General features: G+C 42.1%; 2 protein-coding genes across 2 annotated transcripts; both read right to left on the bottom strand.

Annotated features, from left to right (window-relative positions):
• Positions 1–1,255: 1,255 nt before the first annotated feature.
• PIGY (phosphatidylinositol glycan anchor biosynthesis class Y) lies at positions 1,256–2,317 on the bottom strand (the record flags this gene model as incomplete). The annotated part of the gene is made up of 1 exon (XM_079773880.1): positions 1,256–2,317. One exon carries the CDS (start codon positions 2,315–2,317, stop codon positions 2,102–2,104), a length of 216 nt encoding a protein of 71 aa, XP_079630006.1. The 3' UTR covers positions 1,256–2,101.
• Positions 2,318–2,407: 90 nt separating this feature from the next.
• PYURF (PIGY upstream open reading frame) lies at positions 2,408–4,759 on the bottom strand (the record flags this gene model as incomplete). The annotated part of the gene is made up of 2 exons (XM_079773866.1): positions 4,462–4,759; positions 2,408–2,552 (listed from the first exon to the last, which is right to left on the bottom strand). The coding sequence occupies exons 1-2, from the start codon at positions 4,659–4,661 to the stop codon at positions 2,408–2,410; spliced, it is 345 nt and encodes a 114-aa protein (XP_079629992.1). The 5' UTR covers positions 4,662–4,759.
• Between the last annotated feature and the right edge of the window lie 9,392 nt (positions 4,760–14,151).

The following is a 14,151-nucleotide window of genomic DNA, read 5'->3' as shown; positions in this document are numbered from 1 at the left end:
GCTTGTCATAGCCATGCGTTCACTCTTTCAGGCTTACTGTCTAGACAGGAGACAGAAAATGGCAATTACAGTACAAAGGTAAGTGCTACAAGTGGTAAAATAGAAGCTACTTTAGGAAAATAATAAAAGGGCATCAGCTTTGAATAAGAATTTGAATCGAAGAATTTAGATTCCTGTTTTTCTTATAAATAGGAAGGATGAGTTTGCACAAAATAAACACTGTAGAGTGATTAACAAGCTAGACTAAAGCCACATTGCCAGATGGTTTCAATTTCAGCCCAATTATTGCTGTTACCCTAGTCAGTGGTTGGCAAACTGCGGCTCTTTGGCCCTTGAGTTTTTAGCAAAGGCCAGCTTAGGAGTACCCTAATTAAGTTAATAACAATGTACCTACCTATATAGTTTAAGTTTAAAAAATTTGCCTCTCAAAAGAAATTTCAATTGTTGTACTGTTGATATTTGGCTCTGTTGACTAATGAGTTTACCAACCACTGCCTTAGGTTATAAGATTAAAGATTATCTGTAATTTGCTTAAAACTATCTAATGTACAGTTTATTGCTCAAGAATTCTATTAGTGAGAAGATGGTGTTAATACTGAACTTCCCCAGGGGTATACTTGCAAATTTCCTCTAAAATAATAAAATGCTGAACTTGTAAAAGCTGAAACAGACTGCAGGACACAGTGCTTATTTAGTCAACAAAACTGTTTCATTTACACTGACCACAGGGAGATTTAGGGTAAACTAAAAAGTAACTTCAGGAAATGATGGGAACCTCTGTAGTTTTCTAGGTTATTTGTAGGTTGCCATAAGTTTTTAAAATGTGATTTGTTCTGAATTTAATATAAAATACATATAACCTCATTTTAATTTTCTTTCCATAAAAAATGTCTAGCCGAAACCGGTTTGGCTCAGTGGACAGAGCGTTGGCCTGCGGACTGAAGGGTCCCAGGTTCGATTCCGGTCAAGGGCATGTGCCTTGGTTGCGGGCACATCCCCAGTGGGGGGTGTGCAAGAGGCAGCTAATCAATGTTTCTGGCTCTCTATCCCTTTCTCTTCCTCTCTGTAAAAAAATCAATAAAATATATTTTAAAAAAATAATAATGTCTAAAGCTTCTGTTAAAGTACTTTAATATTCTAGTAAAAATAAATTAAGATTAGTATATTTAATTCTTAGGTTTCTTTATGGAAACTAGTAAAATATTAACCTCCATCAGTCTTGTCGAAAGTTCTGGAAAATCAGGAACTATTATGCCAAATGCTCATGCCCTTACTCATGCTAAATGTCTCCTAAGGCAGGAAAATAAACTGAAATGTGGCTCAAAACATAGTTCTCACCTCAATAGGACACAATCAGCTATTTGCAAGGCTTCTAACACCCCCTTCTACCCCTAAAAGTAAATACTTTCCTGGGAAACTATTCTATTTGGGTATTAACTACTTCTCTAAAAATAGCCTACACTTTAAAATGTAGATTTTTAGATGTTCCCTCCCTTAGAACCACTCTCTTATGACCAAAAACAAAACTGTAAATGTTTCATGGAAAAGTGTCATTTTATTATTTACTAATGTAACTATTTGATGCCAAAGAAATGAAGGTAATTTTACTAACTCAAAATTTTTGCAAGTATATGAAGTTTCAATTTTATTAGTTTTATATCACACTAGTTCAAAGGCATTTCTCTATAACACTCCAACATAGCTCCTTTGGAATTATTTCAGTTATCTGTAGAACATGTGACTTTATCAAAGATTTTGAATCTCAAACAAACATAGAATTTCAAATTATTAATATTTAGATGAAGGGATAAGAAATAAGTTATTAGGTGATGGCTGGGATTGTTAATTTCCAATAAGACAGTGTCGAAATGTTTCTTCTGACACAGCAGTTATCAATTAGAACCTTCAAAAAACAAGGGCAGAACCAAAGTATACTCAAAGAAGCTTCTGCAGTGTAAGCCTCCCGTAGTCCTCAGCCTCCGACAGAAGCAAGGTAAAGCCTCTTTCCTGAAAATTAAGTGGGTTTCCAGTATTTTCATGCAGTTGAGCTAGACACTCAAGACTTATCATTAACACATATACCATCTTGGCTCTGGGTGCATTAGTTATGCCTGAAGAGCTTAATGCCCATCCAAGTCCACAGGTGGAAGAACACATACACGGGTATGGTAATGGGCAGGAGTAGGCTGTAAAAGCACAGGCTGGCGGTGCTAGTGCAGCCCTGTGGGAAGTTTTCGTCCACGGAGGCCGAGTAGAACAGTCCTGCTAAGGAGATCAATGGAATGAGGACAGTCAGCGTAGGAAGAGACAGAAACATTCTCCTCTGCCACTTATTACCTGCCACCCTGACTTTTAAAGGGTAGATGTATTAAAAAATCTGGTTGTATGTGTTGTTTGTAATTATGATCTAGTGCTGCTCCACATCTTCTTGCTTCTTATTTTGAGGTGTCATCATCCTAGCTGCCTGTGGTATCATATTAGGGATCCCATCAACAATTGGATAGGCTATTCCCAACTCTTCATTAATCAATTCATTTGTCGATGCTTCATATCTGAGGGGGGAAAAGAAAAAAATGAATTGTGAAAAACAAAATAGAAGAGCTTGAAGTTCAAGAAATAACACCATTTATCCAATTCTTGACACAGAGCTAATCCCAGAAAGGCAGAATTAAACTCTTTTTAATTCTAAAAGCAGTAATAGCCAACGGAATCATTTCCTTTAGAAAATTAATCTCTAATTGTTCCTACTTTAGTCAGTTTCTCGAATATTTTCTTTTTCACTTTATTTTCAATGTCTGCATTAAAAGAAAAAAGAAAAAATACCAGTCAGAAAAGCTCTCCCCTTTCCATTCAACTCTTCCTTCATCACTCTGGTCACCCCCAAAACCATCCCAGTTCCTTTACTACTGGAAGGACACTAGAGGAAAATTCAACTTCCTCGTTTTAGAATCCATGAGAGCAAACTAACTGATCCATTAAAAGGAAACCACTGAAAAATCAAACACATTAAAAGTTTGAGAAAGATAAAAGGGCAGAAATGAGAAAACTGGAAAACAGCCCATCTGTAGTGAGCTAGTCCCACAATTAGCAAGAAGGTAGATCAAGTGCTAATTTCAATGGTTAAGAAAATTTAATATGTTCCTTTATGGGGGGAAAAAAAATGTAGAAAGGAAAATGCAAAAAGAAGAAAATTAAAATTACTATCAATCTACCACCCAAGCGTGGTACCACTCATAACACAGTGGTGGTTAGTAGATTCAATCTGCAATGCTCGTGTTGTCAATGTTGTGATGTAACCCCCATCTTACAAAGGACGCCTCAAAAAAAGTCGAATTACGGAGTCATTTACTAAAGGCCGGCGGCATACGAGGGAGCAAAAGCGCTCCAGACCTCGCAGCCCCGAACAGCTTACCACGCCTGGCTTATATTGGCAGAATATCACAAAAGTACCGATTACGTCTTTGGGTCTGGAATGAAGAACCTGTTTCGCGATTTTACAGAAGTGAAACTGAGCAAGTTAGTTGTCTAAAGTATCTAGGAATCACTGAATCAACAGAAAACACATTATCTGGGACGGACCACCTGGACAATTTAGAATAATAGTGCTGTCCAGATTCTGGGATCATTGAGTCAACAGGAATACACTATCTGTAGCTACTGAGGTAATTTAGGATAATTGATCTGTCTTGGGTCCCAGAAGAATGTGCTTCGATGACCAGTGAGATCACAATCCATGGGATATTCAAACCATCATCAATGGAGTATTGGGATAGCATACATCAGTTCAGAAAATCAAAGTCACTTTTAAATGAGTACAGAACCCAAAACAGCAAGGTTAAAATATTAAACAGCAATCTTTACCCAAGTATGGTTGCTCCCATACTTCATTGATATTTCGTTCTAGCAGCCTGGACCTGGAGAGCGGTTTGCCCCCCCCGAGGACTCCTCAGTTCAAGGCTGAGGCGGCCTCTACAAACGCCAGGTGACCCCGAACTGAAGGTCAAAGGGCAGCACACGCAGCCGGCACCCTTCGGACCCGGAGGCCACTACCTTTTCTGCATCATCTGGGCTGAGAAACCACCGCAGGGCCTCGGCCTCGCCCTGAACCCACAACTTCACAGCCCTGGCTGGGTTAGGGTCACTCGGGGTCCCGGCCCAGACCTTCCGCTTCCCGCTGTGCGGTGCGGCCCGGGCGCCGGCTTTGGTGAAAGGCCGTCGGGGGTCCTAACGCACCGCCCAAGGCGAACCCATACACGCTTCGATGCGGGTGGGCGGTGAGGTTTGGGAGGCCGGGGGCTCGGCTCCCCTACGGCCTCCTCCTCCCGCCGCCGGGGGAGGAGCGTGGGAGCTGGCGGGACCCCAACATGGCAGCGGTGAGTACCCGGACGGACCTCAAGGCTCCCCAGGGGCTGAGCGGCCGCGCGGGCCACCTGCCCTCTCCCCGCCGCGGGCGAACCTCACCGGAGCGGCTTCTTGGAGAGCGGGCACACCAGGAACGCCAGCAGCGCCGGGTCGAAGGCGTGGGGCGGCTCTCCGGGCCTCTCGCTCTCGTCGGCCGCCGGCCGCGACCCCGACACGCGCAGGCACCTACGGGCGGCCGTGGACGACGGCGGGGCGCGTGTCCCCCGCAGCACCGAGCCGAGCCTGCCTGCGCTCAGCATGGTCCGGCAGCCCGCCACTGGCCTCGCCGCCCGCCGCCGGGCCCCGCCGCTCACGCTGACCCCGCGCGTCCGGCCGGCCGGCCAGGCCCCGCCCCTGGGTGCGCTGGGAACGCAGCCCGACCGGCGGGGCGAGCGCTTTGGTTCCGAGCGCTTTGGTTCCGAGCGCGTTCCTGACCCGGCTGCTGCTCCCGGGGCACCGCTCCCTGACTGAGGGCGCGGGCGGCAGCGGGAGCCCCCTGGTGGCTGTTCTGTGGCGTTTGCAAACGACGCCGGAAACGGAGCTTAAACCGCAGGGCGCCGGGAGGCACACCGGGGTAGGCTGGGACCTGCGTGGTTACCTGCAAAATGACGTTTCAAACCCTCCTATCGTGCTGGGTATGTTAAAAGCATTCATTTGTTTTATGTGAATCTTTACCACAGTTCCTGTAACCTGGTTTGGCGTTTTTTTCTTTTTCTTCTCTCACTTAAAAAAAAAAAAATTAAGAAACTGAGAAGAGCCCTAGCTGGTTTGGCTCAGTGGATAGAGTGTTGGCCAGCAGACCAAAAAGGGTCCCTGGTAGGATTCCAGTCAAGGGCACGTAGGTGTTGCAGGCTCCTCCCAGGCCCAGGCCCTAGTGGGGGCATGTGCTGGAGGCAACCAATTGAAGTGTTTGTTCCTTTCACATCGATGTTTCTCTCTGTCACTCCCTCTATCTTCCAATCTCCCTGAAAATCAATGGAAGAAATATCCTTAGGTGAGGATTAACAACAACAACAACTAAAAAAGAATTAAAAATAAATAAATAATAAATAAATAAATAAATAAAAAAGAACCTGAGAAGAATAGCTTAGTCCTCTTTACAGTCCAAGACGTCCATATACTCTTACCCTGTGGGATTCGTTTTGAATTCAGCTGCGTAATAACGCACAATTAATTTTTTTTATTTTATCTTTTTTTTTAATTTCTTTATTGATTAAGGTATCACATATTTGTCCTCGTCCCCCCATTCCCATCCCACACCCCTCCCCACACATGCCCCCACCCCCCTGTTGTCCTTAACCGCTTGTTAGGCTCTTATGCCTGCACACAAGTCCTTTGGTTGATCTCCCCCTTTACCCCCACCCTTCCCTACCCTCCCCCCGAGGCCCAACAGTCTGATCCATGCCTCCTTGTTTCTGGGTCTGTTCTTGTTCATCAGTCTATGTTGTTCATTATTTCCCCTAGATGAGTGAGGTCATGAACGCACAATTAATTTACCTCTCTAAATGAGCTTTGAGACCGCAAGAGCCTAAATACCTGTGTAATCAGGCAGATGCTCATTAAAGGGGTGATCTGTTGTGGGTTCCTTTCGCCCCAGGTTTGTCTCTGACTCTGCAAGGAGGTGATACAGGTTTCATCTCTTGTCCTGGAGTAGGTGAGAGAGTTTGGGCTCTGGGGCCTGACAGCTTGGCTCTAGGTCCAGAGTTGACTAGCTGTCTGACTCCAGCAAATGACTTAACTATTCCATTTTCTTATTTGTATACTAAGATTAATAATTGTTCCTTCCCCGAGAAATTTCCTTGTGGGGATTACTATATGACAGTGCATTCAAAGAGCATTTAGAAAAGAGCCTGGGACAAATTAATGCTCAATTAACGTTACCATTATTGTTATTTTCCCTATTCTTCTATATACTAAGAGATTCTTTGTTAGTCACCAGTTTTTCCCCTTTGTCTTGCTGACTATTGATTTGAACCGTTTCTGCATCATTGGGCTCGACCATTTCACACTTTTTCACACTTTGAGCTCCTGGGAGGTAGGGATGGGAGAGAGGGATATACAGATACAAATATAAGATTATATTTTCAAACTTGTCTTCCACTCAGGAATGTAAAAATAAATTGAGAAATTTGTGTATTGTTTGTTTACTCTATTTTTTTAAATCCACTACATTACTTGATGCTCTTTGTTTACTAATGCTGAAAAGATTTCAGCATAGAGCAGTTGTCAGGGATGTAGGACTATTATAAAGTTCCTATGTTACCTTCACATTATTTCCTATTAGGGCACGAATTAATTTTTTAGTTTGTAGTTAGTTGATACTTTGTGCCCTCAGGCGGGAGTGAACTATAGGGAAGATGTTTCAACGAGGGCTGGGGGAGCAAAGCTTGGCTTCTACCACAACTTAGTGGGCTCAGACCAGGCTGGACAGGCCAAGGGTCTTGGCCCCTGTGGCATAGGGGTAGGCACCCATGTAAGGCCAACTTCATTAGCCTCACCTGCCTGGCCTGGTGGACAGATCCCGATCAACTGGGTTTTCTAACCAGTTATAAATAAATTAGTTTCAGTTTGCCTCCACATAGAAGGTTGGAAGCAGATCAGTTTAATTTGTGTTAGTATTAGGGGGGAAATGGAGCGTAAGAGCAAATTATTGAAAAACAAATGTATAGCACCAAAAACCTATGACCAATATTTTAGGAACATCTGAGTGTGTGATGTATTAATCCAAACCATGTAAATGTTAAGTTGCAAAATGTTCCTAAACAGCCCCCAGTAATTAAGGAATATAGCTCATTTCTGCATGTAGCATACTAAGCTGAATGTAGATGACAGTATAGAACTGTAAAATCATTAGTCCTTTTTTACTTTTGGGGTGACTATTATCTCTCCCATCTTAGAGCCCTATGCACACATGTAATAACATGATGGGCTCCAGGCTAAGGTATCTAATTAGCTGTGTGACCTTGGGGAAGCTACTGAACTTCTCTGCCTCAATGTTATCCTTTGTAAAATACAGGCATTCCTCTTTTTATTGTGTTTCACTTCATTGGAATTCACAGGTGGTGTTGTTTTTTACAAACTGAAGGCAAGACTCTCCACCAGCAAAAATATTACGACTCACTTTATTATGATATTTATTTTATTACGGTGGTCTGGAACCGAACCTGAAATAGCTCCCAGGTATGCCTCTGGTATAATAATAGTACCTACCTTATTAGAGTTGCTGAGAGGCTCAAATCAAATAATATAAGTAAAGCAGTTAGCACAGACTGCAATTAAAAAGTATGTCATCAGCAGCAAAATTACTTTTTTGTGGTGAAGTTGGTGAATTCTTCTAATTAAGAAATGTTGACCAGCCCGGCTGGTGTGATTCAGTGGCTGAGCATCCACCCAGGAACCAAGAGGTTGCCAGTCAGGGCACATGCCCGGGTTGCCGGCTCAATCCCCCATAGGGGTACGTGCAGGAGGCAGCCGATCGATGATGTTTCTCTCTCATCAATGTTTCTATCTCTCTATCCCTCTCCATTCCCCTATCTCTAAAAATCAGTAAAAACATATTTTTAAAAAAGAATAGATTTATCTTTTTAAAAAATGTTGACGAAAGAAGTCCAGCCTAAGAAAAAATCTTAGGAGAGTTTATTTGAGCCAAATTGACAACAATTGCTGGGAACCAAAAATCTCAACTGGTTGGGGAAATACTCTGGAGAATGGCTGTTTTATAGCTTACTTTATACATTAGCATCAAAGGAGGAGACGTAATTACATGAAATTCACTGGTGGTAGATTAGAGAGGTGGGAGCAAGCATAGCAGGGAAATCTCTGAGATTGTATTAAAGGTAAAATGGAGAGGCACATACTTCTTTAACATTGGTGGGTACAGGGTAGTTAATAATTAACATTTACAGCACATAGAGATGGAATGTGGGCAATACCATAATGAGGGGTTCTGTGCTATGGTGAAAAGTTGAAGCCCGAGGGGTCACAAAAAGGGGACTATTCTGACATTCCAAAGTGATGGTATCTTAGATGCAAAAATACAGGCTTACTTAAGGTAAAGACTGACCTTTGTGAAGGAAGCTACAGGCCTAGGATGTGACTGCCCACCATGGCCCACTTATAGTTAGGGATTCTTATGTTCAGCTCATCCCGTGCGGTTGCTTTCAGTCTCTGAGTTTGCAAGGCTCTTCATACTGGCCTTCCATGAACTTGTCAGGTTTGGTAGGTGGCCTCTCCTTCATCCACAGAATGGAAAGCACGATGTTCCACTGGGCACCTTAATTTTAACTGATATCAAATTTGTATAGTTTCTAATGTAGATAATATTGAAATACGCTCTTGGGCTATCATATACTTTAGGTGAGTTCAAAATCTCCAGGCAGAGGAGAGACTAGAATATAAATTTTAAAAGGTCCCATAAATACCAAATTTGGGAAGCTCTGTTCCAGAAAGAGAAGTTAAAACCAATTTTCCACTAGATGGCAGCCTTCAATATTTGAACTAATATTATTTCTGCTTATACTTTTATTTCTGTGATTACAAAGATTTGCTTTTATTTTGCCAGTGCTTTCCTTAATTTTGTGAAATCTGTTTTAGGGGGGAAAAATCACAAAAAAATCATTTTTATTGATATGTTGCAATTATAATGAGTTCATTAAAATCAAGGGTCCAATAGATAAATGGACAAAAAGTATGAGAAAAATTATGAAAGAGAAAATGCAGTTGCTCCATAAACACATAAAATATTCATCCTCAATAGTAAGTAATGCAAATTTTAAACATTAAATAAGTTTCCATTTCCCAATTTGAGGAATTGGGTCACATGGTTATGGAGGCTGAGAAGTCCCATGATACACTGTCTGAAAGGTGGAGGACCAGTGGAGCGGATGGTGTAAATCCCAGGCCCATGGCCGAAGAACACACATGCCCCTGCTCAATCAGCCAGGTAGGAAGCAAAGGGTTTGAATTCCTTCTTCCTCTGTCTTTGTGTTCTATTCAAGCGATCAATGGATTGGATTATGCCCGTCCACACTGGAGCGAGCAATCTACTTTACTGAATCCACTGACTCAAATGCCAATCTCATCTGGAACCACCCTCACTAGCATACCCAGAAATAATGTTTAATATGGCCACCCCTTGGCCCAGTCAAATTGACACAAAAAAATTACCCATCACACTGTCCTAGAGGCTAGAGCTCCTCTGTACCATTATACAGCATTAAAAATAAAGTCACCAGCCGAAACTGGTTTGGCTCAGTGGATAGAGCGTCGGCCTTCGGACTCAAGGGTCCCAGGTTCGATTCTGGTCAAGGGCATGTACCTTGGTTGCGGGCACATCCCCAGTAGGGGGTGTGCACGAGGCAGCTGATCGATGTTTCTCTCTCATCGATGTTTCTAACTCTCTATCCCTCTCTCTTCCTCTCTGTAAAAAATCAATAAAATATATATTTTTTCAATAAAATATATTTTAAAAATAAAGTCACCATAACAACACAGAAAATGGTTATCTATATATATAAAATCCTAATATGCAAATAGACCTAATGGCAGAACAACCAAACAACAGAACAACTGGTTGCTGTGATGTGCACTGACCACCAGGAGGTACCCGCAGAACATGGCGGGCGTCGGCAGCAGGCAGCAGAGCGCGGAACATGGCGGGTGTTGGCCATGGCAGGATGGTGGAGCAGGTGAGTGGGGGCACCAGACCAAGGTGGGGCACCAGTGGCTGTCATCGGGTGAGCCTCTGGTGGTTACTGAAAATTCTTTGCTCCCGCGAACCACGGTCCCGCCAGGTGCTTGCACCTGCTGCCGGCGCCCAGCGCCGGTCCTGATCTCTCGGTGCTGTCAGCAGGTTCGAGCGTGGCTGCCAGCCCCAATCACCCCTGAGGGCTTCTCCACCTCCCCCTGCTCCTGAGGGGCAATCGGGGCAGCAGCCATTGCTCACACCCGCTGACAGTGCAGGCCCCACTTGCACCTGCTGCTGGTGCCAGCCCCAATCGCTCCACGCCATCAGTGGGTGCAAGCAGGGTTGGTGCTGTCAGCATGTGGGAGCGGTGGCAGGAGTGGGGCTGCCAGCAGACAGGGGACTGGGAGCTGCAGCGGGAGGGGCCGGGCAGGGGCGCAGAGGATGGACTGAGACCTGCCCCTGTGCCCACCTCAGCCTTGCGGCCCACAGTTCCTTCCAAGGTGCATGAATTCATGCACTGGGCCCCTAGTTAAATATAATAAGTGGAAAAAAACAGGACACAAAAATTTGTGCACAACGAGTACAATTAATTTTTAAGCCAAGAACCTGCAAATAGAAACCAAAATGTTGGTTGTCTTTAAGTGGTTGGAATGTTGCTGAATTGTTCTTTAACTGATTCTTTTAAATTTTTCTTTAATGAAATAGTTTTAAAAGACAAATATTACCAGTTAATATTTGAGGTTAATAATTGATATTGGTATATTTTATTTAAAACTATTGATTCAATTCAATGAATATTTACATTGAGCACTTCCTATATCCTCAGTATTGTGTTAGGAGGTAAAAAGGAAGGATATAAAGGTATAAAAAATAGGATCCTGATTTTTAGGATACAGTTAGCTAAAAATCCTGGTTACATATGATGCATTCTTTTGTGTATTCATTCAAGATTGGTGAATTAATATTGAACATCAGGAGGGAGCAATACCTGTGATTAATGAAGGGTTGGGGAAGTGTCAGTAAAGTATGGGCCATGTAGCACTATCAAATTATTTATTTACTTAGATCTCAGGAGACACCCATTTTATTCCCCTTTAAAACCTTTTTAAGCCGTGAAAACAAAATTTTGATTTTACAAGTAGGATATGAAGCTTGTTGCAGAGATGAGTATGATGAACCGTCCACACTATATTGCAGATCTGAGAAGAATGAGTAGTATGGAATTGAGTGGATATTGGAAGGCTGGATGTTAATATACATTTTATTTATTTAATTTTTTAAATATTTATTGTTGAAAGTATTACATATGTCCCGTTTTTCTCCCATTGACCCCTTCTAGCCCACCCTCAACCCCTGCCCGAGGCCTTCACCACCCTATTGTCTGTGTCCATGGGTTATGCATGTTAACATACATTTTAAATGACTTCCGTATATAACTTGAAATCATTGATTTTAAAAAATGGCCAGGTTTGATCTTTAGCTTAAAATTTCAACATAATTAGGACATGAACATATGAAAAGAGAAATGGTACTTCTTAAAGAGACTCATCACAACTATTTTGTTCTTTAAAATTTCTATTCTTATGTATTTTGAAATACTTCAAAAATAAGAGATAATTAAAACTATAAGTATATAAAAAAGGGAGCATCCAGATATGCCACTTCCCATAATATTAACTTGTCTATTTAGATTAAAGGAAATCAAGGAAAAAATGGCAGGAAGTTCTTTCCAACTCAGCTTCAACAGGGAATTATTAGAGTCTGTGCCAGCTACTTTGACTCTGTCAACCTCCATTTCACCCTCCTTCTATTTAGAGAAGCTAAAAAGTAACATTTTCCAGACTCTTGCAGCTAGCATTATGGATGTGCAATATGCAATAAACGTACTTGAGATTTGAAAGGGAGACGAAGGAGAGCTTCCTGCAGCAGGGCGAGCTGACAAGCAGGTTCTGACTGACACAGGTTTGATGGGCCCACCATGTCACCCTCCAGACATTTTCCTGAATTTGAGGCAGCCGTGGCAGTGACTGCAGTGGTAGCCACAGCGGCTTCCTGCCTTCTGGATCACAGCTATGAAGGTATGACTCCAGGACAAACCTATATTTGTGCTCTTCCAGCGCTTGCAATGGATTTATAAGCACATACTTCCCTAGAGTAAACTCCTTATATACCAGAAATACCTAGAAGAATTTATTTTCCTACACGAAACCCTGTGTGATAAACCGCCCCAGAGTCTTGATGTGAGAATTAAACATAATAATAGATGTAAATCACTTTGAATAGTTCCTGACACTTTGTACTCAATACATGTTAGTTATTTAAATTTTTATGAGGGAGATGAGTTCAATCTGAAAAGAAAAATCTAAACCAGGAGTCAAAAACTGGGTTTCAGGCCAAATTGAACTGACCACCTGTTTTTGTTTGTTGGTTTGGTTTGGTTTGGTTTTTAGAGAGAGTGGAAGGGGCGGGGGGCACAGCTAGAGAGAAAGAGAGAGACACATGGATGTGAGAGAGAGACATTATTAATTGCCTCACACAGGCATCTCTACTGGGCTGGGTATCAAACCTGCAACCCAGGAATGTGCCGTTGGCTGGGAATCGAGCCCAGTGTGCAGGCCTATGTTCTAACCACTGAGTAACACCAACCAGGGCTGATCATCTGTTTTTGTAAAGTATTATCAGAACACAGCCATGGTCATTTGTTTACATGTCATCTATGGCTGCTTTCACTTTACAAAGTCATGGTTGCTATAGAGATAGAATAAACCATGACACCCAAAATACTTATTAACTGGCCCTTACAGAAAAAAATTGCCAACCTCTGATCTGAACTATGAAAAAGATTCAGAAGTATGAGTACTTGGAAACACTCATGAAAACAATCATCCTCTTGACACAGAATTGTCATAGTTAGAAAAAAATAAGAAATTCTTTATCTGCAAGTATTTACAGTAGAGCATTGGGGATGGGTGAAAATAACTTACTTAAATTACTACACCATGCAAAATTCTGATTTTATAAGTTAAATCAAAGGGATAGAAGGACGGTAAAACTGATGTTACCTAGGGTTTCAGCAAATAATTTGGTGGTGCTCATTTTCCAAGGTTTTCCTCCAGATCATGCATCCTAGCTTAGAAAGTGACCATTTGAGAAGCAACATCACGAAAGTCTACCCCTCTTTCAGACCCAGCTGGTCACCAGTTCTTACAATTTGTTTCTTCATAAGCCTCTAACATTCACCCACTTTGATCTTAATACTCATTGTTCTAATCTAGGCCTCAGTAATTCAAAACTGTGCTTAGCCAAGCCGGGTGTGGCTCAAGGTTGAGTGTCAACCTAAGAACCAGGAAGTCACAGTTCAATTCCTGGTCAGGGCACCTGCGGGGCTTCCAGCTGGATCCCCAGTAGGAGGCGTGCAGGAGGCAGCCTATCAATGATTCTCTCTCATCATTGTTCCTCCCGTCCTCTCTGAAACCAATAAAAATAAATAAATAAAACTGTGCTTAACTTAATATAGTCCTAACTTCCTTGTTGTTAACTTTTTTCTCCTTTAAATCCATTTAAAAAGTTGTGTTTTTTTTTATCTTCCTCACTGGCAACTTTGTCAAAAATTTCACTAAAAGAAAAATTATGCTTAATTTATAATTATTTTTAAAAGATTTAATTTTTAAGAGCAGTTTTAGATTCACAGCAAGAATGAGAGGAAAGGACAAAAATTTCCCATGTATCCTTTCCATGCACAGCCTCCCCCACTATCAACTTCCGCAGCCAGAGTCCTACCTACATTTGTTGCAATTGATGAACTTACATAAATACATCAAAATCACCCCAAGAACCAAGTTTACATTAGGGACAAGTGTATAATGGCAGGTATCCACCATTATAATCACCATTATACTGTCATACAGAGTAGTTTCACTGCCCTAAAAATCCTCCGCGCGCTACCGATTTTATGTTTGATTTTAAAGTTCTATGTGTTTTCAGTTTTAACCAAGTTTTTATTTTTTTTTAGCTTTTATCTCTTTTTTATTTCATTCCCTTTCTCCCTCTTTCCACTCCCCACA

Source organism: Cnephaeus nilssonii (genome assembly GCF_951640355.1).
Source record: "Cnephaeus nilssonii genome assembly, chromosome: 1".
Taxonomy (NCBI): Eukaryota; Metazoa; Chordata; class Mammalia; order Chiroptera; family Vespertilionidae; genus Cnephaeus; species Cnephaeus nilssonii.
The sequence above is the reverse complement of the archived record's forward strand: the minus strand, read 5'-3'. Positions and strand labels throughout refer to the sequence as shown.